The 22,274-nt window shown below is 44.3% G+C and overlaps 1 protein-coding gene across 2 annotated transcripts in view; it reads right to left on the reverse strand.

The window, feature by feature from the left end:
• LOC138664114 (oocyte zinc finger protein XlCOF6-like) overlaps positions 1-22,274 on the reverse strand; it is a 103,594-nt gene that overhangs the window by 6,680 nt on the left and 74,640 nt on the right. Inside the window, exons 1-6 of one of the 2 annotated variants that reach the window (XM_069750540.1) lie at positions 16,975-17,042; positions 10,255-10,404; positions 9,949-10,125; positions 9,743-9,866; positions 9,565-9,659; positions 9,277-9,367 (exon numbers count right to left, since the gene is read on the reverse strand). In XM_069750540.1, coding sequence (XP_069606641.1) covers positions 9,277-9,367; positions 9,565-9,659; positions 9,743-9,866; positions 9,949-10,125; positions 10,255-10,326 — 559 coding nt within the window. In that variant the 5' untranslated portion in view covers positions 10,327-10,404; positions 16,975-17,042. Of the gene's footprint in view, positions 1-9,276; positions 9,368-9,564; positions 9,660-9,742; positions 9,867-9,948; positions 10,126-10,254; positions 10,405-11,825; positions 11,841-16,974; positions 17,043-22,274 lie in introns of those variants that run through there. The other variant, XM_069750541.1, reaches the window with a different exon arrangement.

Genomic DNA, 22,274 nt, shown 5'->3' on the forward strand with positions numbered 1-22,274 from the left:
GGATGGTGCAGGCTCTGTCCAGCCACTGAGATTAGGGTTGCTGGGACCAGTAGTACCATCCAGTCTGGCAGTATGGGTGTGTATTGTAGAGCTGCAGTAATCTGCTACCTGCTTCAGACAATTAGAAAGCATAACACCATACTAAAGCTCGAAGCATTTTGCTGGAAACTGACCGATACAGCCTTGTTCTACTCTGGTTCAGTCCTCTGTGCTCAGCTCCCAACTTGTGTATTTGTTTCCTGTTGTGACCTCAACCAATTTACTGACTTCTCTTGTGTCTTCTGATTTTGTATTGTCTCTGCTCTCCTCTGGTCCAGACCAACTATTTGACTATTCTTCTTGCCTTCTCACAGAACAGCAAGTAATGTCGTGGCCCTAGCCTAAGCGTCTTTGTGTAAGTCTACATCCATGTAGAGGCGTTAAAGGGTGACACAATAAGACATCTACTGAAATGATCGAACTTTAGTCTTCTTCATTTCAAAAACCTGACCGGCACATCCAAACATAGACTAAGTGTGAACAGGTGCTGAACCTAGAGTCGCCAACTCATATATAGTTACCGTATATACTCGAGTATAAGCCGACCCGAGTATAAGCCGACCCCCCTAATTTTGCCACAAAAAACTGGGAAAACTTATTGACTCGAGTATAAGCCTAGGGTGGAAATGCAGCATTTACCGGTGAATTTCAAAAATAAAAATAGATCATTATTTCCCCATAGCTGTGCCATATAGTGCTCTGCACCGTTCATATTTCCCCATAGGTGTGAACCATATAGTGCTCTGCACCGTTCACTGTGCCCCATAGCTGTGCCATATACGGTGCTCTGCACCGTTCACTGTGCCCCATACATAGCTGTGCTGTGCCATATACGGTGCTCTGCACCGTTCACTGTGCCCCATAGCTGTGCTGTGCCATATACGGTGCTCTGCACCGTTCACTGTGCCCCATAGCTGTGCTGTGCCATATACGGTGCTCTGCACCGTTCACTGTGCCCCATAGCTGTGCTGTGCCATATACGGTGCTCTGCACCGTTCACTGTGCCCCATAGCTGTGATGTGCCATATACGGTGCTCTGCACCGTTCACTGTGCCCCATAGCTGTGCTGTGCCATATACGGTGCTCTGCACCGTTCACTGTACCCCATAGCTGTGCCATATACGGTGCTCTGCACCGTTCACTGTGCCCCATAGATGTTCCACATAAATTTGTGCCGCCGCTGCCGCAATAAAGAAAAAAAAACACATACTCACCTCCCTTGATTGCAGCTCCCGGCGTCTCGTTCCGGCGCCTCCATCTTCCCGGCGTCTCTGCTCTGACTGATCAGGCAGAGGGCGCCGCGCACACTATATGCGTCATCGCGCCCTCTGCCTGAACAGTCAGAGAGCAGAGACGCCGGGAAGATGGAGGCGCCGGCCGGGAAGATGGATCGGCGCCCGGCGGCTGGAACGAGGACAGGTGAATATGCTATACTCACCTAGTCCTGGCGATCCTCGCGCTGTCCCCTCCTGTCTTCGGTGCCGCAGCTTCTTTCTCTATCAGCGGTCACCGGCACCGCTGATTAGAGAAATGAATAAGCGGCTCCGCCCCTATGGGAGGTGGAGCCGCTTATTCATTTCTCTAATGAGCGGTCCCACGTGACCGCTGAAGAGAGGAAGAAACTGCAGCGCCGAAGCCCGTGGGACGGCAGGGACAGCGCGAGGATCGCTGGGACTAGGTAAGTATACCCCAGCGCCCTCACCCCCTCACCCGCCGACCCCACCGCTACCGTGACTCGAGTATAAGCCGAGGGGGGCACTTTCAGCCCAAAAATTTGGGCTGAAAATCTCGGCTTATACTCGAGTATATACGGTAAGTAAATAAGGCAGCACACTGCAGCGCTGAAACATGCAAACTTGAAACACGAAATTTGAACTGCATTACTGCACTAGAAATATGAAAAATGAGAGCGTTTAGCGCATAAAATTGGCCAATTTGATGTGTACCTGGTAGCCCCTTTACGGCATCTCTCTTATACCAGGTCCTACACTTGCCTTACCTCGCTGAGAATAAATGTCTCCATCTGAATGGGTACATGTGAAACCTCTTCCTAGACTAAAATTCTCTCTCTCTCTATGGAGGTGTATTGGACCTGCTGTAATTAAAACACCTGTGGCTAGGAGACGGAGTGCACGATCAGAAGGCTAAAGAATACATTTCCAAAACCTGACCGGCACATCCAAACATAGACTAAGTGTGAACAGGTGCTGAACCTAGAGTCGCCAACTCGTATATAGTTAAGTAAATAAGGCAGCATAATGCAGCGCTGAAACATGCAAACTTGAAACACGAAATTTGAACTGCATTACTGCACTAGAAATATGAAAAATGAGATACGAGTTGGCGACTCTAGGTTCAGCACCTGTTCACACTTAGTCTATGTTTGGATGTGCCGGTCAGGTTTTTGAAATGTATTCTTTAGCCTTCTGATCGTGCACTCCGCCTCCTAGCCACAGGTGTTTTAATTACAGCAGGTCCAATACCCCTCCACAGAGAAAGAGAATTTTAGTCTAGGAAGAGGTTTCACATGTACCCATTCAGATGGAGACGTTTATTCTCAGCGAGGAAAGACAAGTTTAGGACCTGGTATAAGAGAGATGCCGTAAAGGGGCTACCAGGTACACATAAAATTGGCCATTTTTATGCGCTAAACGCTCTCATTAAGTCTTCTTTAGTTAAAAAAATGAGAATGTATAGGTGAAATCTCTCAGGAGTAATTAGAGTATGTGGCTCAGTGGCTCATGACAATCTAAACTATCATAAGGGCCAATACTTTCTGTCAAATGAGTTTCAAGAAAAATTATACATCTATTATATAATTGTCTAAGGGTCACTTCCGTCTTTCTGTCTGTCCTTCTGTTTGTCTGTCACGGATATTCATTGTTCGCGGCCTCTGTCATGGAAATCCAAGTCGATGATTGGTCACGGCAAAACAGCCGCGACCAATCAGCGCCGGGCACAGTCCGGCGGCAAAATGGCCGCTCCATCCTCCCCGCCCTCAGTGTCCGCTCCATACGCCCCTCCAGTCAGCCCTCACACAGGGTTAATGCCAGCGTTAATGGACCGCGGTGTAACACACTCCATTAACACAGCTATTAACCCTGTGTGACCAACTTTTTACTATTGATGCTGTGTATGCAGCATCAATAGTAAAAATATCTAATGTTACAAATAATAATAATAAAAAAACTTTATTCTCACCCTCCGACGTCGCGTCCTCTCCTCGGCAGTGCAAGCGGCAGGTTCCAGTGGCAAGGATGCTATGCGAGAAGGACCTGCCATGACGTCACGGTCATGTGAACTCGACGTCATCACAGGTTCTGCGCTCATACCAACCCTGGGACTGGAAGCTGCCGCGTGCACCGCACACAAGCGACAGAACTACAAGGGGCCCTCGGAAGGTGAGTATATGTTTTTTTTTTATTTTAAGTCTTTTTTAGCCTGTTACATACGTGGCTGTGCAATATACTACGTGGTTGGGCAATATACTATGTGACTGGCCAATATACTACGTGTCTGTGCTGTATACTACGTGGCTCTGTGCTGTATACTATGTCGCTGTGCAATATACTACGTTGCTGGGCAATATACTACGTGGCTGGGCAATATACTACGTGACTGGGCAATGTACTACGTGACTGGGCAATATACTACGTGACTGGGCAATATACTACGTGACTGGGCAATATACTACGTAGCTGGGCAATATACTACGTAGCTGGGCAATATAGTACGTGACTGGGCAATATACTACGTGGCTGGGCAATATACTACGTGGCTGGGCAATATACTACGCGGCTGGGCAATGTACTACGTCACTGGGCAATATACTACGTCACTGGGCAATATACTACGTGGCTGGGCAATTTACTACGTGACTGGGCAATTTACTACGTGACTGGGCAATATACTACGTGACTGGGCAATATACTACGTAGCTGGGCAATATAGTACGTGACTGGGCAATATACTATGTAACTGGGCAATATACTACGTCGCTGGGCAATATACTATGTAGCTGGGCAATAAACTACGTGGCTGGGCAATATACTACGTGACTGGGCAATATACTACGTCACTGGGCAATATACTACGTGGCTGGGCAATATACTACGTGGTTGGGCAATATACTACGTGGCCTGTGCAATATACTATGTGGACATGCATATTCTAGAATACCCGATGCGTTATAATTGGGCCACCATCTAGTTTAACCCCTTAGTGACCGCCAATATGCCTTTTAACTGACCTGAGATATAAGAGACTTATATCCCCATAAAGGTGACAATCCAGCAGCTGTCAACTGGACACTATAGCTGACAACTTGCTGCATCAGCCATGAGCAGTGTTTGCACCATCCAAATCTATTTAACCCCTTAGAGGCTGCTGTCAGTAGTGACTACATCATTATAAATGGTTAACATAGTATGGGGGCTCCCTCTTTATCCCAATTGGTGGTCTCAGATCATGATTGTGTGGTCCTGATGTTTGCCATGGCAATTCACAGCCAAATAGCGGCCTTAGAGTCTGTCAGCTGTAGTAATCTGTTCAGAAGTTAGAGGTGGTAAAAATACACATTTTCATTTTTCTCATGCCACTTTGCATTAATTCCTGAAAATCACCCAAAGGGTTAACAAACTACCTGACTGCAGTTTTCAATATGTCAGGGGGTGCTCTTTTTAAAATGATATCACTTGTGGGGGTTTCCCTATATATAGGACCCCTAAAGTCACTTAAAACATGAATAGGTCCCTAAAAAAATACATTTTGTAAATTTCCTTGAAAAAAATTTACATTGTTGCTACATTTTTAAACCTCCTAAAATGCTAATAAAATAAAATAACATTTTGCAAATGGTGCTGATGTAAAGCAGACGTGTGGGAAATGTTATTTGTTAATGTTTTGCTGTGGTATGACTATCGGGATTAAAGAGATAATCATTCAAAGTTTGAAAATTGCAAATTTTTTTACTTTTTTTTCTCATTTCTGATATTTTTTATAAATAAACACAAAACATATCAACCTAAATTTACCATTATCATAAAGTATAATGTGTCACGAAAAAAATAATCTCAAAATCACTGGGCTTTGTTGAAACGTTCCACAGTTATTACCACATAAAGTGACACTGGTCAGATTTCAAAAATTTGGCTCCGTCACTAAGGGGTTAAAGATAATTATGTATAATATTGCAGAGCGGAAGTGTCTTAAATTTAGATTTTGGGCATTTGCCAGAGAAAATGGAGACTTTTTTAAAAGACTATCAGGGCGTTTCAGACATACATGAGGGCGACCAATCCCAACCCAATCAAACTACTCATTAATGGTGGACCATTGGGGCTGCTATTAGTCCTGGCCAGAGGGGTAGAGAAAGCATTAGTGCTACCCATTTCAGGAGAGATTGTGCAGTAATCTGAATTCCTTAGGATTGAAAACAAAATGTAATTTATGACGTGGAGGGAATCCATTAAACCAGGGCTCAAGCCATGCCAACAAATCTCCTGCAGACGTGAATAAATGTATATTACAGCCATCAACCACACACAGCTTAGTCTACGTTCACATTAGCGTCGCGTCGCCGTTGCGTCGGCGACGCAGCGGCGACGCATGGAAAAACGCACGCGTTTTGCGACGCGTGCGTCGTTTTTTACGAAAATCGGACGCACAGAAATTGCTACATGTAGCGTTTTCTTGCGTCCGACGCTAGCGTCGGAAACGACGCACGTGGCGAAAAACGCCACCAAAACAACGCACGCGTCCCCTATGTTAAACATAGGGGCGCGTCGCCGCTGCGTCGCCGACGCAACAGCGACGCACATTAGCGTAACGCTAATGTGAACGTAGCCTTAGAGATATATATCATAGCACATGTGTAATGTTTTTTATGTAGTTAATCACAATCCTGTTTGAAGTTAGTTGGTTTTAAAGAAATTAAAAAGTTAGGTTAAAGGAAAACTCTGTTGTTATTGTACAGAATTTCACACTGGGCCTTCACTGCTCATTTAATATTGTCGATCATAAAAGTGAAGTTTGGCCAGAAAGACTGGACCTGGTCATGCAGGGACATGTGAGCAAATTCAGCAGCACAGAAGGGAGAGAATTTAGATTCATCCAATAAGATATCAGGGTTCTAGGAAGCCAACAGCATCATTACCCTCCACATCATATTATTCTTCAAGTGACATGAGAAATCCATATGGGTGGATCATGCATTCTCATTAGATGTTTTATATTCCTCTAAAACTCGTTTTTTGTCACTGATAATGACTGGGAATCATTTGTAGCTAAACTGATAATGTTGATACTGATTGAGAGCCAAATATTTTCCTTATTAATTGTATTTACAGTGGGGCAAAAAAATATTTAGTCAGTCAGCAATAGTGCAACGTCCACCACTTAAAAAGATGAGAGGCGTCTGTCATTTACATCATAGGTAGACCTCAACTATGGGAGACAAACTGAGAAAAAAAAATCCAGAAAATCACATTGTCTGTTTTTTTATCATTTTATTTGCATATTATGGTGGAAAATAAGTATTTGGTCAGAAACAAACAATCAAGATTTCTGGCTCTCACAGACCTGTAACTTCTTCTTTAAGAGTCTCCTCTTTCCTCCACTCATTACCTGTAGTAATGGCACCTGTTTAAACTTGTTATCAGTATAAAAAGACACCTGTGCACACCCTCAAACAGTCTGACTCCAAACTCCACTATGGTGAAGACCAAAGAGCTGTCAAAGGACACCAGAAACAAAATTGTAGCCCTGCACCAGGCTGGGAAGACTGAATCTGCAATAGCCAACCAGCTTGGAGTGAAGAAATCAACAGTGGGAGCAATAATTAGAAAATGGAAGACATACAAGACCACTGATAATCTCCCTCGATCTGGGGCTCGACGCAAAATCCCCCCCCGTGGGGTCAGAATGATCACAAGAACGGTGAGCAAAAATCCCAGAACCACGCGGGGGGACCTAGTGAATGAACTGCAGAGAGCTGCGACCAATGTAACAAGGCCTACCATAAGTAACACACTACGCCACCATGGACTCAGATCCTGCAGTGCCAGGCGTGTCCCACTGCTTAAGCCAGTACATGTCCGGGCCCGTCTGAAGTTTGCTAGAGAGCATTTGGATGATCCAGAGGAGTTTTGGGAGAATGTCCTATGGTCTGATGAAACCAAACTGGAACTGTTTGGTAGAAACACAACTTGTCGTGTTTGGAGGAAAAAGAATACTGAGTTGCATCCATCAAACACCATACCTACTGTAAAGCATGGTGGTGGAAACATCATGCTTTGGGGCTGTTTCTCTGCAAAGGGGCCAGGACGACTGATCCGGGTATATGAAAGAATGAATGGGGCCATGTATCGTGAGATTTTGAGTGCAAACCTCCTTCCATCAGCAAGGGCATTGAAGATGAAACGTGGCTGGGTCTTTCAACATGACAATGATCCAAAGCACACCGCCAGGGCAACGAAGGAGTGGCTTCGTAAGAAGCATTTCAAGGTCCTGGAGTGGCCTAGCCAGTCTCCAGATCTCAACCCTATAGAAAACCTTTGGAGGGAGTTGAAAGTCCGTGTTGCCAAGCGAAAAGCCAAAAACATCACTGCTCTAGAGGAGATCTGCATGGAGGAATGGGCCAACATACCAACAACAGTGTGTGGCAACCTTGTGAAGACTTACAGAAAACGTTTGACCTCTGTCATTGCCAACAAAGGATATATTACAAAGTATTGAGATGAAATTTTGTTTCTGACCAAATACTTATTTTCCACCATAATATGCAAATAAATTGTTAAAAAACAGACAATGTGATTTTCTGGATTTTTTTTTCTCAGTTTGTCTCCCATAGTTGAGGTCTACCTATGATGTAAATTACAGACGCCTCTCATCTTTTTAAGTGGTGGAACTTGCACTATTGCTGACTGACTAAATACTTTTTTGCCCCACTGTATATAGTGTGTGTAATGAGACTAGTAGCCGAGTAGTCCCTCACATCTGAGGTAATAGGTTTTTAGTCTGGTGAATTGTAGTTAGTTTACAACTCAAATTATTTAATAAAAGATGATTTTATGGTATTATTTTGAATTTGTGCTTTTCTGTTCACTTCCTGTGGGACTTGGTAGTGTAATGGACGGAATTAGATGTTATGTGATGCACCTCATTATTGCTGGATCATTTTTGTGATAAGAAACGTGAATAAATGTATATTACAGCCACCTACCACACACAGCTTAGAGATATATCATGGCACATGTGTAATGTTTTTTATGGAGTTTATCACAATCCTTCTTGAAGTTAGTCGGTTTTAAAAGAAATTGAAAAGTCAGGATAAAGGAAAACTCTGTTGTTATTGTACAGAAATTCACACTTGGCCCTCACTGCTCATTTAATGTTATCGATCATAAAAGTGAAGTTTGGCCAGAAAGACTGAACCTGGTCTTGTAGGGACCATATGAGCAAATTCAGCAGCACAGAAGGGAGAGAAGGTAGATTCATCCAATAAGATATCAGGGATCTACGAAGCCAACAGCATCATTACCCTCCACATCATATTTTTCTTCAAGTGATTTTCTAACTTGTCAGCACATTCTACGTACGCTGTCATTTGGCTTTGTAGTTTACAAATCTGGACAGGTAAGGCTAGGGTCACATTGCGTTAGTGCAACCCGTTTAGCGCTAGCGGGTTGCGCTAACGCAATGTTTTTAATGGGGCCGCGTCCTGGGGTCGCGGTAACGTCCCCGCTCTCGCAGATCCCCGTTCTGCGAGAGCGGGGAACGGACCGCGGGCGCGCCTCGGACGCTGCAAGCAGCGTCCGCGGCGCACCAGGAATCACCGGCGCATCGCTAGCGCGTGCCGAACATGGCACGCGCTAGTGCTGCGCGTTCCCATTGCCGTGAATGGGCGCGCTAACGGACGCGTTGCACAGCGTTAATTTCGCCGTGCAACGCTGTCCGTTAAGCGCGTTCCCATAACGCAATGGGAACCCAGCCTAAGGGTTAGCGTCTTTTTATCCCAGGGGGTAGGTGGATCCTCCAGGTTCTAACTTCTATAGAAAAGGGTTTCAACAATGCACAAGGAAATTTGAACAGTTTTAGAAGGAGGAGAATGTTGTGGTCTAGAGGCAAAATGGTGATCACACTATTGTAATAAGGCCCGACTACAAGACCGATAAAGCAGCCACAGCTGGTGACTGAGAAGAATCTGAGACTTTTCTGCATTTAGTGGTTACTACTCACCTGGGTGGTCATATGTAGGAATCTCCTGTTTACACCACTCATCACCCCTCACATATGTCTCTGTAGTATTAATATGGGTCAGATCTTCACCCTGAAACAAATATTGTAAAAGTCATAGACAGATGGAGAAGACACAGCAGGATTAGAGCTGATCATAGATATCTCCACCGCTCTCATTACACAATACAAAACATATAATACTGGTGGATAAAACAAGACTGAGCACAAGACCTTCACAGCCTTCTACACATCATAGGGGAGATCTCATGACACCTTCTCTCCATCTACCTGATGATCCTGAGGAACATTGGGATCTTCTTGTTTACAGTGCTGTGGAAGAGGGTGGGGAAATCTCTCTGGTGTTGTCCTGTTACTGGATGGATCTGGAGGAAACACATACAGGGACTGAATTCAATCTTTACATACAGATAATTATAGGCCATGTGTATTTATTCCTGTCTATTACCTGGTGATGTGAGGGGCTGGGGAACCTCCATCATGACGTCCTTGTAGAGATGTTTGTTTCCTTCTAAATACTCCCACTCTTCCATGGAGAAATAGACGGTGACATCCTGACACCTTATAGGAACCTGACACATACAATGATACCGTCATCCCCCGATCCCTCCATAGCGTTACTGTATAATGTCCCAGCATTCCCAGCAGTGTCACCTCTCCAGTCAGCAGCTCAATCATCTTGTAGGTGAGTTCTAGGATCTTCTGGTCATTGATGTCCTCATGTATCAGGGGGCGAGGTGTAGGCCCCGTGATTGGGCTTAGGGGTCTTCCCCATCCCTCAGACACAGGGTCCTGACAGCGCTCACTAGAGGTCTTCACTACTGTGTAATCCTGGTTATGGAGTGACACATTAATAAACCTCACTACAGACATTTCCAGAGTCCTCACCTCTCCAGTTCTGTCCATCTGTTATTCCCATAGATAAGAATGATGTAATGTGACATCATCAGAATCTCTCACCTCTCCAGTAAGCCGGAAGAGGATCTCTAGGGTGAGGTGTAATATCTTTTCCGCCATCTTTTCTCTGTCCATATTTATTTTTGATGGGTAAATCAGGAAAATTCTCTTCTATAGAAGAACTTCACAGAAAGGATCCGCTATTATAGAAAACTGAATGAGAAGAAGATGAGCAGATGTAACATCATAAAGGATCCTGTGTAATAATACAATTACTGGAGATAATAATGGAAACATATTTTACAGTATTTAGTTTTCTTTACATTGTAAGAGGGTCACTGGTTATGTGCTAGAGGAAAGATATGTTTCACTGAGGTTATTAGCTTCAGTGATATGAACTTGGAAGTTTACTAGTGCATGCTATGTGCTGATAGGGGTTAATAGGCCAGTCATGGAGAGTGAACAAACCGGAATGTCCTTACTGCAGTTCCTGAATTCTCTGGGGTCTCCTGGATATCATTGCAGGGGCTCACTATAAGAATAGGAGCTCTGATAATGTTACTTAGGAACCTTCACCAACAAATTGTGTAACAGCACAAGGTCGTGTGTACGAGTCTCAGCCTAACGTTATCAAGGCCACTATTCTTATGGGAAACCAAGGGGGAAATGTTTCCATTCCGTGTATCCACCCTCGTTACCAAACAATATGTCCCCCATTATAGGCATCTCCAGGTCCCAATCCGACTTGTATTCACTATGAGCTGAAACAAAGCACAAGGTCAATCACTGACAGGGGCTGCAGGAATCTGAGGGCAGATTTCACAAGGGAAACTCTACGCTGCTTGTTCTAGGGTGGAGACCCTAAAATCTCCATATATGAGGGGAAACAAAAAACACTTTTTAACAGAAAGCTCCGATAGACAACGGTTTATCTGTAATCAGTCTCACTCTTCTGTCCATTACCCACTGATCGGTTACACTGGGGGAGGGGTGAAGGGTTGCACCATGCTGTCCCTCTCTTAATTTATGTGTTTGTGATAGGGGAGTAAATTTTAATATTTTGTAAAAATTAATTCAAAAAGTCATTGTCGCCTCAGTGTTACCACAAATGTGTAAAAAAAAAAAATCTGTTAACAACAAACAAAAAAGAGATGAAAAACAAATTGTAAACGCTGAGGCATCAACATCACGGGGAAACTGAAAATGTATCCAAGCGAAACCAACAATTTACATATCATTGTCTGCGATATTTACTAGTAGGTTATAATGCTGTCACTCTATGGATGTGCGGAGGTTGTTTGTTTCTTTCCCTTTGTTGTTGTTTCTTGTGTCATTTATTATCTTTATGTCACGTATGTGTATTGGTTCTGACATAAGGGATCTTGATGTCATGTCACAAACACTACATAAGGAACCCCCAAGGGATATGACAGCGGCTTAAAAAAGGTGTCCGACCCCAGAACATGGCAACAGGTGCGTGTTCACACCACCACTCCCTTTCCATGATCTCCCTATGAAATGCTGCTTGTGCAAGCAGATGATGGATCTCACATCACAGATCTGACAGGATCTTCTCCTGGCTTGTTTAACCCCTTAGTGAGCGGGCCTAATTTTTTAAATCTGACCAGTGTCACTTTATGTGGTAATAACTCTGGAACGCTTCAACAAATCCCAGTGATTTTGAGACTGTTTCTTCGTGACACATTATACTTTATGATAATGGTAAATTTAGGTCGATATGATTTGTGTTTAGTTATAAAAAATATCAGAAATTTAACAAGCATGTAAAAAAATTTGCAATTTTCAATCTTCAAATAATTATCCCTTTAATCCAGATAGTTATACCACAGAAAAACATTAATAAATAACATTTCCCACATGTCTGCTTTACATCAGCACTGATTGTAAAATGTTATTTTATTTTGTTAGCCTTTTAGGAGGTTTAAAAATGACTTTGCAATTTTTACTTTTTTTCAAGGAAATTTTCAAAACTTGTCTTTTTGAGGGACCTATCCAGGTTTGGAGTGACTTTGGGGGTCCTCTATATTGGAAAACTTCCAAAGGTGATACTATTTTAAAACAACACCCCCCACACATTGAAAACTTGTCAGGTAGTTTATTAACCCTTCAGGTGATTTTCAGGAATTAAGGCAAAGTGACTTAACAGGAAGGAAAAATGTTATTTTTACCACCTAAATGTCGCTAACTTCCGAACAGACCACTATAGGTGGAGGACTTTAACCCCTCTGTGACCTTAGACGTACTATCCCGTCGAGGTGCCCTGGGCTTATCTGACCCTGGACGGAATAGTACGTCATAGCCGATCGGCCGCGCTCACGGGGGGAGCGCGGCCGATCGCAGCCGGGTGTCAGCTGCTTATCGCAGCTGACATCCGGCACTATGTGCCAGGAGCGGTCACGGACCGCCCCCGGCACATTAACCCCTGGCACACCGCGATCAAAGATGATCGCGATGTGCCGGCGGTGCAGGGAAGCACCGCGCAGGGAGGGGGCTCCCTGCGGGCTTCCCTGAGATCCCCGGAGCAACGCGATGTGATCGCGTTGCTGCGAGGGTCTCACCTCCCTCCCTGCTCCCTCCAGCCCCGGATCCAAGATGGCCGCGGATCCGGGTCCTGCAGGGAGGGAGGTGGCTTCACAGAGCCTGCTCAGAGCAGGCACTGTGAAGCCTGCAGCGCTGCATGTCAGATCAGTGATCTGACAGAGTGCTGTGCAAACTGTTAGATCACTGATCTGTGATGTCCCCCCCTGGGACAAAGTAAAAAAGTAAAAAAAAAATTTTCCAAATGTGTAAAAAAAATTAAAAAAAATATTCCAAAATAATGAAAAAAAAAAAAATATTATTCCCATAAATACATTTCTTCATCTAAATAAAAAAAACAAACAATAAAAGTACACATATTTAGTATCGCCGCGTCCGTAACGACCCGACCTATAAAACTGTCCCACTAGTTAACCCCTTCAGTAAACACCGTAAGAAAAAAAAAAAAAAAACGAGGCAAAAAACAACGCTTTATTATCATACCGCCGAACAAAAAGTGGAATAACACGCGATCAAAAGGACAGATATAAATAACCATGGTACCGCTGAAAGCGTCATATTGTCCCGCAAAAAAAGAGCCGCCATACAGCATCATCAGCAAAAAAATAAAAAAGTTATAGTCCTGAGAATAGAGCGATCCAAAAATAATTATTTTTTCTGTAAAATAGTTTTTATCGTATAAAAGCGCCAAACCATAAAAAAATGATATAAATGAGGTATCGCTGTAATCGTACTGACCCGAAGAATAAAACTGATTTATCAATTTTACCAAACGCGGAACGGTATAAACGCCGCCCCAATAGAAATTCATGAATAGCTGGCTTTTGGTCATTCTTTCTCACAAAAATCGGAATAAAAAGCGATCAAAAAATGTCACGTGCCCAAAAATGTTTTCAATAAAAACGTCAACTCGTCCCGCAAAAAACAAGACCTCACATGACTCTGTGGACCAAAATATGGAAAAATTATAGCTCTCAAAATGTGGTATTGCAAAAAATATTTTTTGCAATAAAAAGGGTCTTTCAGTGTGTGACGGCTGCCAATCATAAAAATCCGCTAAAAAACTCGCTATAAAAGTAAATCAAACCCCCCTTCATCACCCCCATAGTTAGGGAAAAATAAAAAAAAATGTATTTATTTCCATTTTCCCATTAGGGCTAGGGTTAGGGCTAGGGTTAGGGCTAGGGTTAGGGCTAGGGCTAGGGTTAGGGCTAGGGCTAGGGCTAGGGTTAGGGCTAGGGTTAGGGCTAGGGCTAGGGTTAGGGCTAGGGTTAGGGCTAGGGTTAGGGTTAGGGTTAGGGCTAGGGTTAGGGCTAGGGTTAGGGTTAGGGTTAGGGTTAGGGCTAGGGTTAGGGCTAGGGTTAGGGTTGGGGCTACAGTTAGGGTTGGGGCTAAAGTTAGGGTTTAGATTACATTTACAGTTGGGAATAGGGTTGGGATTAGGGTTAGGGGTGTGTCAGGGTTAGAGGTGTGGTTAGGGTTACCGTTGGAATTAGGGTTAGGGGTGTGTTTAGATTAGGGTTTCAGTTATAATTGGGGGGTTTCCACTGTTTCGGCACATCAGGGGCTCTCCAAACACGACATGGCGTCCGATCTCAATTCCAGCCAATTCTGCGTTGAAAAAGTAAAACAGTGCTCCTTCCCTTCCGAGCTCTCCTGTGTGCCCAAACAGGGGTTTACCCCAACATATGGGGTATCAGCGTACTCAGGACAAATTGGACAACAACTTTTGTGGACCAATTTCTCCTGTTACCCTTGGGAAAATACAAAACTGGGGGCTAAAAAATAATTTTTGTGGGAAAACAAAAAGATTTTTTATTTTCACGGCTCTGCGTTATAAACTGTAGTGAAACACTTGGGGGTTCAAAGTTCTCACAACACATCTAGATAAGTTCATTGAGGGGTCTAGTTTCCAATATGGGGTCACTTGTGGGGGGTTTCTACTGTTTAGGTACATTAGGGGCTCTGCAAACGCAATGTGACGCCTGCAGACCAATCCATCTAAGTCTGCATTCCAAATGATGCTCCTTCCCTTCCGAGCCCTCCCATGCGCCCAAACGGTGGTTCCCTGCCACATATCGGGTATCAGCGTACTCAGGACAAATTGGACAACAACATTTAGGGTCCAATTTCTCCTGCTAACCTTGGAAAAATACAAAACTGGGGGCTAAAATATAATTTTTGTGGAAAAAAAATATTTTTTATTTGCATGGCTCTGCGTTATAAACTGTAGTGAAATACTTGGGGGTTCAAAGCTCTCACAACACATCAAGATGAGTTCCTTAGGGGGTCTACTTTCCAAAATGGTGTCACTTGTGGGGGGTTTCTACTGTTTAGGTACATTAGGGGCTCTGCAAACGCAATGTGACGCCTGCAGACCATTCCATCTAAGTCTGCATTCCAAATGGCGCTCCTTCCCTTCCGAGCCCTCCCATGCGCCCAAACGGTGGTTCCCCCCCACATATGGGGTATCAGCGTACTCAGGACAAATTGGACAACAACTTTTGGGGTCCAATTTCTCCTGTTACCCTAGGGAAAATACAAAACTGGGGGCTAAAAAATAATTTTTGTGGGAAAAAAATTTTGTTTTATTTTTATGGCTCTGCATTATAAACTTCTGTGAAGCCCTTGGTGGGTCAAAGTGCTCACCACACATCCAGATAAGTTCCTTAGGGGGTCTACTTTCCAAAATGGTGTCACTTGTGGGGGGTTTCAATGTTTAGGCACATCAGTGGCTCTCCAAACGCAACATGGCGTCCCATCTCAATTTCTGTCAATTTTGCATTGAAAAGTCAAACTGCGCTCCTTCCCTTCCGAGCTCTCCCATGCGCCCAAACAGTGGTTTACTGCCACATATGGGGTATCAGCGTACTCAGGACAAATTGGACAACAACTTTTGAGGTCCAATTTCTTCTCTTACCCTTGGAAAAATAAAAAATTGGGGGCAAAAATATAATTTTTGTGAAAAAATATGATTTTTTATTTTTACGGTTTTGCATTATAAACTTCTGTGAAGCACTTGGTGGGTCAAAGTGCTCACCACACATCCAGATAAGTTCCTTAGGGGGTCTACTTTCCAAAATGGTGTCACTTGTGGGGGGTTTCAATGTTTAGGCACATCAGTGGCTCTCCAAACGCAACATGGCGTCCCATCTCAATTTCTGTCAATTTTGCATTGAAAAGTCAAATAGCGCTCCTTCCCTTCCGAGCTCTCCCATGCGCCCAAACAGTGGTTTACTGCCACATATGGGGTATCAGCGTACTCAGGACAAATTGGACAACAACTTTTTGGGTCCAATTTCTCCTGTTACCCTTGGTAAAATAAAACAAATTGGAGCTGAAGTAAATTTTTTGTGTAAAAAAGTTAAATGTTCATTTTTATTTAAACATTCCAAAAATTCCTATTAAACACCTGAAGGGTTAATAAACTTCTTGAATGTGGTTTTGAGCACCTTGAGGGGTGCAGTTTTTAGAATGGTGTCACACTTGGGCATTTTCTATCATATAGACCCCTCAAAATGACTTCAAATGAGACGTGGTCCCTAAAAAATAATGGTGTTGTAAAAATGAGAAATTGCTGGTCAACTTTTAACCCTTATAACTCCCTAACAAAAAAAAAAATTGGTTCCAAAATTATGCTGATGTAAAGGAGACATGTGGGAAATGTTACTTATTAAGTATTTTGTGTGACATATCTCTGTGATTTAATTGCATAAAAATTCAAAGTTTGAAAATTGCGAAATTTTCAAAATTTTCGCCAAATTTCCGTTTTTTTCACAAATAAACACAGGTACTATCAAAGAAATTTTACCACTATCATGAAGTACAATATGTCACGAGAAAACAATGTCAGAATCACCAGGATCCGTTGAAGCGTTTCGGAGTTATAACCTCATAAAGGGACAGTGGTCAGAATTGTAAAAATTGGCCTGGTCATTGACGTGCAAACCACCCTTGGGGGTAAAGGGGTTAAGGCCGCTATTTGGTCATGAATTGCCGTGGCAAACATCAGGGCCACACAATCATGATCTCAGTTTGCCGATGGGGATTAAAAGGGAGAAGTCACACTTTGTTAACCAATTATATGATGTACGGTAGTCACGATTGACAGCAGCATCTAAGGGGTTAAACAGATCTGGACCGTGCCGACACTATGCTATTCTCTTATATCTCAGTTCAGTAAAAAGACGTATTGGCGGTCATTAAGGGGTTAATAGGACTTACAGGAGGAACCAGCCCAGAAAGCAGAAGATCCAGAGAGTGTCTGTCACATATATGGCTGTTCTGTGCGCACAGGACCTGTGATGAGGTCACAGAAGGGGAGGAGTCAGGGGGTCACATGATCAGGGGCCTCAGTGTATGCCGGACTCTGCTGTGTTGGTTGTCATGGTGCTGGATGAGGGGAAGTTTCTGTGTGGGGTCAGGAGGGGTTTACAGTGTGGGTGTAGCAGAGCCGTGTGTGTACAAAGTGTACAGCGCGGAGTTGCGTCTATACAAGGTGTATGGAGCGCAGCCGCGTGTGTACGAGGTGTATGAAGCGGAGCCGCGTGTGCAAGGTGTATGGAGTGGAGTCGTGTGTGTGTACGAGGTGTACGGAGCGGAGCCGCATGTGTACGAAGTATACGGAGCAGACACTAGCTGTGTCGGATTGGAGCAGATATTGCTCCTCGCTCTGACACTGACTGGCACAGGAGACATGGAGAGGTCTTTATCAGTGGCATACTGGAGCTGCAGCGTCGTGAGTAGTCAGTGGCACGGCTGGGTAACATCATTCAGTGCCACGGGAGTGGAAGCTGCCGGCTGCTGCGAGGGAGCGCGTTGAAAGGTTGTGTGTGTAGTGCTGAAGAAGGCAATGATGGGGGTGTGAGGGCAATGATGGGGTGGGGTAACCATGTGTGGCCATTATACTGTACGCAGTATCACGTGGGGCCATTATACTGTACCCAGCATCATGTGGGGCCATTATACTGTAGCCAATATCGTATAGGGCCATTATACTGTACCCATCATCATGTGAGGTCATTATACTGTACCCAGCATTATGTTGGGCCATTATGCTGTACCCAGCATCGTGTGGGGCCATTATACTGTACCCAGCATTGTGTGGGGCCATTATACTGTACAAAGCATCATGTGGGGCCATTATACTGTACAAAGCATCATGTGAGGCCATTATACAGTGTGCAGCATAATGGGGCAATTATACTGTATGCCGCATTATGTGGGGCCATTATACTGTACCCTGCATCATGTGGGGCCATTATACTGTACCCAGCATCGTGTGGGGCCATTATACTGTACCCAGCATCTTGTGGGGCCATAATACTGTATGGAGCATCATGAGAGGCCATTATACTGTAAACAGCATGATGTGGGGCCATTATACTGTACAAAGTATCATGTGAGTCCGTTATACAGTATGCAGCATCATGTGGGGCCAGTATACTGTACGCAGCATTTTGTGGGGCCATTATACAGTATGGAGCGCTGTGTGTGGCCATTATACAGTATGGATCATCATGTGTGGCCATTATACAGTATGGAGCACTATGTGTGGCCATTATACAGTATGGAGCATCATGTCTGGCCATTATACAGTATGGAGCATCATGTGTGGCCATTTTACAGTATGGAGCACTATGTGTGGCCATTATACAGTTTGGAGCACTATGTGTGGCCATTATACAGTATGGAACACTATGTGTGGCCATTATACAGTATGGAACACTATGTGTGGCCATTATACAGTATGGATCACTGTGTGGCCATTATACAGTATGGAGCACTATGTGTGGCCATTATACAGTTTGGAGCACTATGTGTGGCCATTATACAGTATGGAACACTATGTGTGGCCATTATATAGTATGGAACACTATGTGTGGCCATTATACAGTATGGATCACTGTGTGGCCATTATACAGTATGGAGCACTATGTGTCCATTATACAGTATTGAGCATCATGTGTGGCCATTATACAGTATGGAGCACTGTGTGGCTATATTTTTTTCTGTTTATAATTATTTTTTATGAAACAGTGTGATCAGCAGTGCTAAATGGGTGTGGTTGGGGCGTTGATATGGGTGTGACTAGTTGTGAAATGAGTGTGGTCAGAGACTTTGCCTAAAATTTGCCACGGCGCGCTACACACGCCGCAAGCTCTGTCCCTCTTTTCCTTCTTCAAATGTTGTGAGGTATGCTTCCACTATACGCTGGTCTGTAGTCCCTTGCTGCCTGTAGTTGTCTAACAAGGTCCTCTTTTTCCCCTGTCCAGGACAGTACCTGCACGGTAGACAACTTGAGCCGTATGTTTGGGGTCTCTGTCCAAAGTGACTCCAGGCTCTGATTGCTGCTGTACCTCAGGTAATAAATGGGCAAGTCCCTTTTAGTTTCCTGCCCTCCGGTTCTGCCGTGGGACCTGAAGTTCCTCACAGCCTCGGGTTCACCATGCCTGGTTTCTGCGATCAGCTTAGAGGGGCCCAGTCGCAGCTCTCCTCTAGCTACTAAGTCCTTCTGTGCTCCTTCACTGTCTGCTACCAACTGTCAACTGTCAACCTCCTCCAGACCAGGATGTATATAGGGAAGTTCCCCTTAAACCGGGTTTAGAGCTCCCCCTCTGGCCTGGAGTCAGAAAGTGTTACATGTAAGATTACCTGCCAAAGGTATCCTTCCTGTCTCCAGGCAGGGTCGGCGTCAACACCCGGCGCACCCGGGCAAGTGCCAGGGCCCTAGCAGAACGGGGGGCCCATGTTGACAAGTGTGACCAACCTATGCAGCATCAATAGTAAAAAGATATAATTGTTAAAAATAATTAAAAAAAATAAAAAATTGTGCTATTCTCACCTTCCGGCGACCCCCGCAGCCTTCCCCATCCTCGCGATGCTCCCAGCAGCTCCAGTTCCCAGTGATGCCTTGCGAAATGACCCCAGATGACGTTGGATCACGCGAGACAGCTCCATCATCACAGATTATTGTCACAAAGCATCACTGGGAGTGGGAGCTGCCGGGAGCATCGCTAAAGCCTGGGCTGATCCCAGGGCTGCCAGAAGGTGAGTATATAACTATTTTTTATTTTAATTCTTTTTTTAACAGGGATATGGTGCCCACACTGCTATATACTACGTGGCTGTGTTATATACTACATGGCTGCTATGTACTACGTGGCTGTGTTATATACTACGTGGCTGTGCTATATACTACGTGGGCTGTGCTATATACTACATGGCTGTGTTATATACTACGTGGCTGTGCTATATACTATGTGGGCTGTGCTATACACTATGTGGCTGTGTTATATACTACGTGGCTGTTATATACTACGTGGGCTGTGCTATATACTATGTGGCTGTGCTATATACTACATGGGTTGTGCTATATACGTGGCTGTGTTATATACTACGTGGCTGTGCTATATACTACTTGGGCTGTGTTATATGCTACGTGGGCAGAATGCTGGACATGGGGACAGAATGCTGGACACGGGGGCAGAATGCTGGACGTGGGGCAGAATGCGAGACACAGGGACATGATTGGAGACACGGGGCAGGATGAAAGACAAGGGGGCATGACTGGAGACACTGGGGGAATGACTGGAGACACTAGGGGCAGGATTGGAGACATGGGGCAGGATTGGAGACATGGGGCAGGATTGGAGACACTGGGGGCAGGATTGGAGACAGATGGGGCAGGAATGGAGATAGATGGGGTAGGATGGAGATACAGGGGGCATGATTGGAGACACGGTGCAGGATTGCAGACATGGAGGCACGATTGGAGACATAGGGGGCAGAATGGAGATACGGGCATGATTGGAGACACGGGGCAGGATGAAGGACATGGGGGCATGATTGGAGACACTGGGGGCAGGGTTGGAGACAGATGGGGCAGGGTTGGGGACAGATCGTGCAGGATCATGGGGCAGGGTGGATATGATGGAGACAGATGGGGCAGGAAGGGGAGATCATAGGATGCAGAATGGATAGTCATGGGGGCAGGATGGGAGAACATATAGCTGAAGCCAGGAATAAGATACACTGGGTCAAGGATGGGGAATATTATTACCATAGGGGCTAATTAAGGGATATTATTACGGCAGTTATGTATTTATTTTATTTTTTTAGTATACTGTTTTAAATGGGGGGGGGGCGGTCCTGTTACTGTGTAGAGTGATACTATGTCGTCTTTTTTTCTTCATGTGGTGTAATGCAGAAGTTAGGAAAAATTATGTAATGTATTCTGCAAGCGGAGCTCGAGATAACTGTGTTATTTCCTGCAGAGACGAGTCCTGGCTGGAAGAAGTGATGGTGATCTGTGCTGGATGAAAGATGAAAAACAAAGATGAAGGACTTCACCTAGAGACATCACTGGTGAGTCAGTGTGTTACCTATACAATGACACTATACACTGTATACTATATACAGAGGTCCTGTGTATAATGTCACCATTGATCACTGCATTACCTGTACGCAGGCACTCACAGTACAGATATCCTGTGCATAATGGCACTTATGGTGATAGTATTGTGGGTTTTTTTTTATTACTAATCAGTATTGTAGTATTCAGTCACTATGTGGTGATAATATATTGTCTGGACATGGTGTTGTGGTATTTGTCCGTTGTATGTGCTATTTGGTCACTTTGTGGTGGTAATATGTGGTCTGGTCATGGTGCGGTGGTATTTGTTCCTTGTATGTGATATTATTTGGTCACTGGTGGTAATATGTGGTCTGGTCATGATGTTGTAGTATTTGTTCCTTGTATGTGATATTATTCAATCACTGTGGTGGTAATATGTGGTCTGGACATGGTGTAGCAGTATTTGTTCCTTGTCTGTGATATTATTGGTCAATTTAAAAATTTAAAAATAAATAAAAATATACCGTTTTTTCCGGCGTATAACATGACTTTATAAGCCCTGAAAATCTTCTCAAAAGTCAGGGGTCGTCTTATAAGCCGGGTACGGCGTGTGCAGGGAGCGGTCATTGATGGTTCCCTGGGTCTGGAGGAGAGGAGACGTCATCTCTGGTACTTCGCGCAATGCATCCTTGGGAACGGAAGCCACCGCGTGCACCGCTGAGAGCCGGGAGAACTCCGGGGGCCATCGGAAGGTAAATATATCCATGTTTTTTAATTTTATTCTTTTTATTTACATGAATATGGATCCCAGGGCCTGAAGGAGAGTCTCGTTTCAGTTGCGTCAGCCGAAAGAAGCTTCAGCAGGGGTGTCAAACTGCATTCCTCGAGGGCTGCAAACAGGTCATGTTTTCAGGATTTCCTTGTACTTCACAGGTGATAATTTAATCATCTACAAACATAATGATTGCAGCACCTTGTGCAATGCTAAGGAAGTCTTGAAAACACGCATGGTTTGCGGCCCTCGAGGAATGCAGTTTGACACCCCTGAGCTTCAGTAAACTGAAGCTCATTAAAAACTTCCTCAGGTTCCAGATGTCTCAAGAATGGTTAAATGCATTGGCAATTCTTTCAATTGAGTCACAAGAAGCAGAATGTGTAGATTTGAATC

The sequence above is a fragment of the Ranitomeya imitator genome, chromosome 2 (assembly GCF_032444005.1).
Source record: "Ranitomeya imitator isolate aRanImi1 chromosome 2, aRanImi1.pri, whole genome shotgun sequence".
In the NCBI taxonomy this organism is placed as follows: domain Eukaryota; kingdom Metazoa; phylum Chordata; class Amphibia; order Anura; family Dendrobatidae; genus Ranitomeya; species Ranitomeya imitator.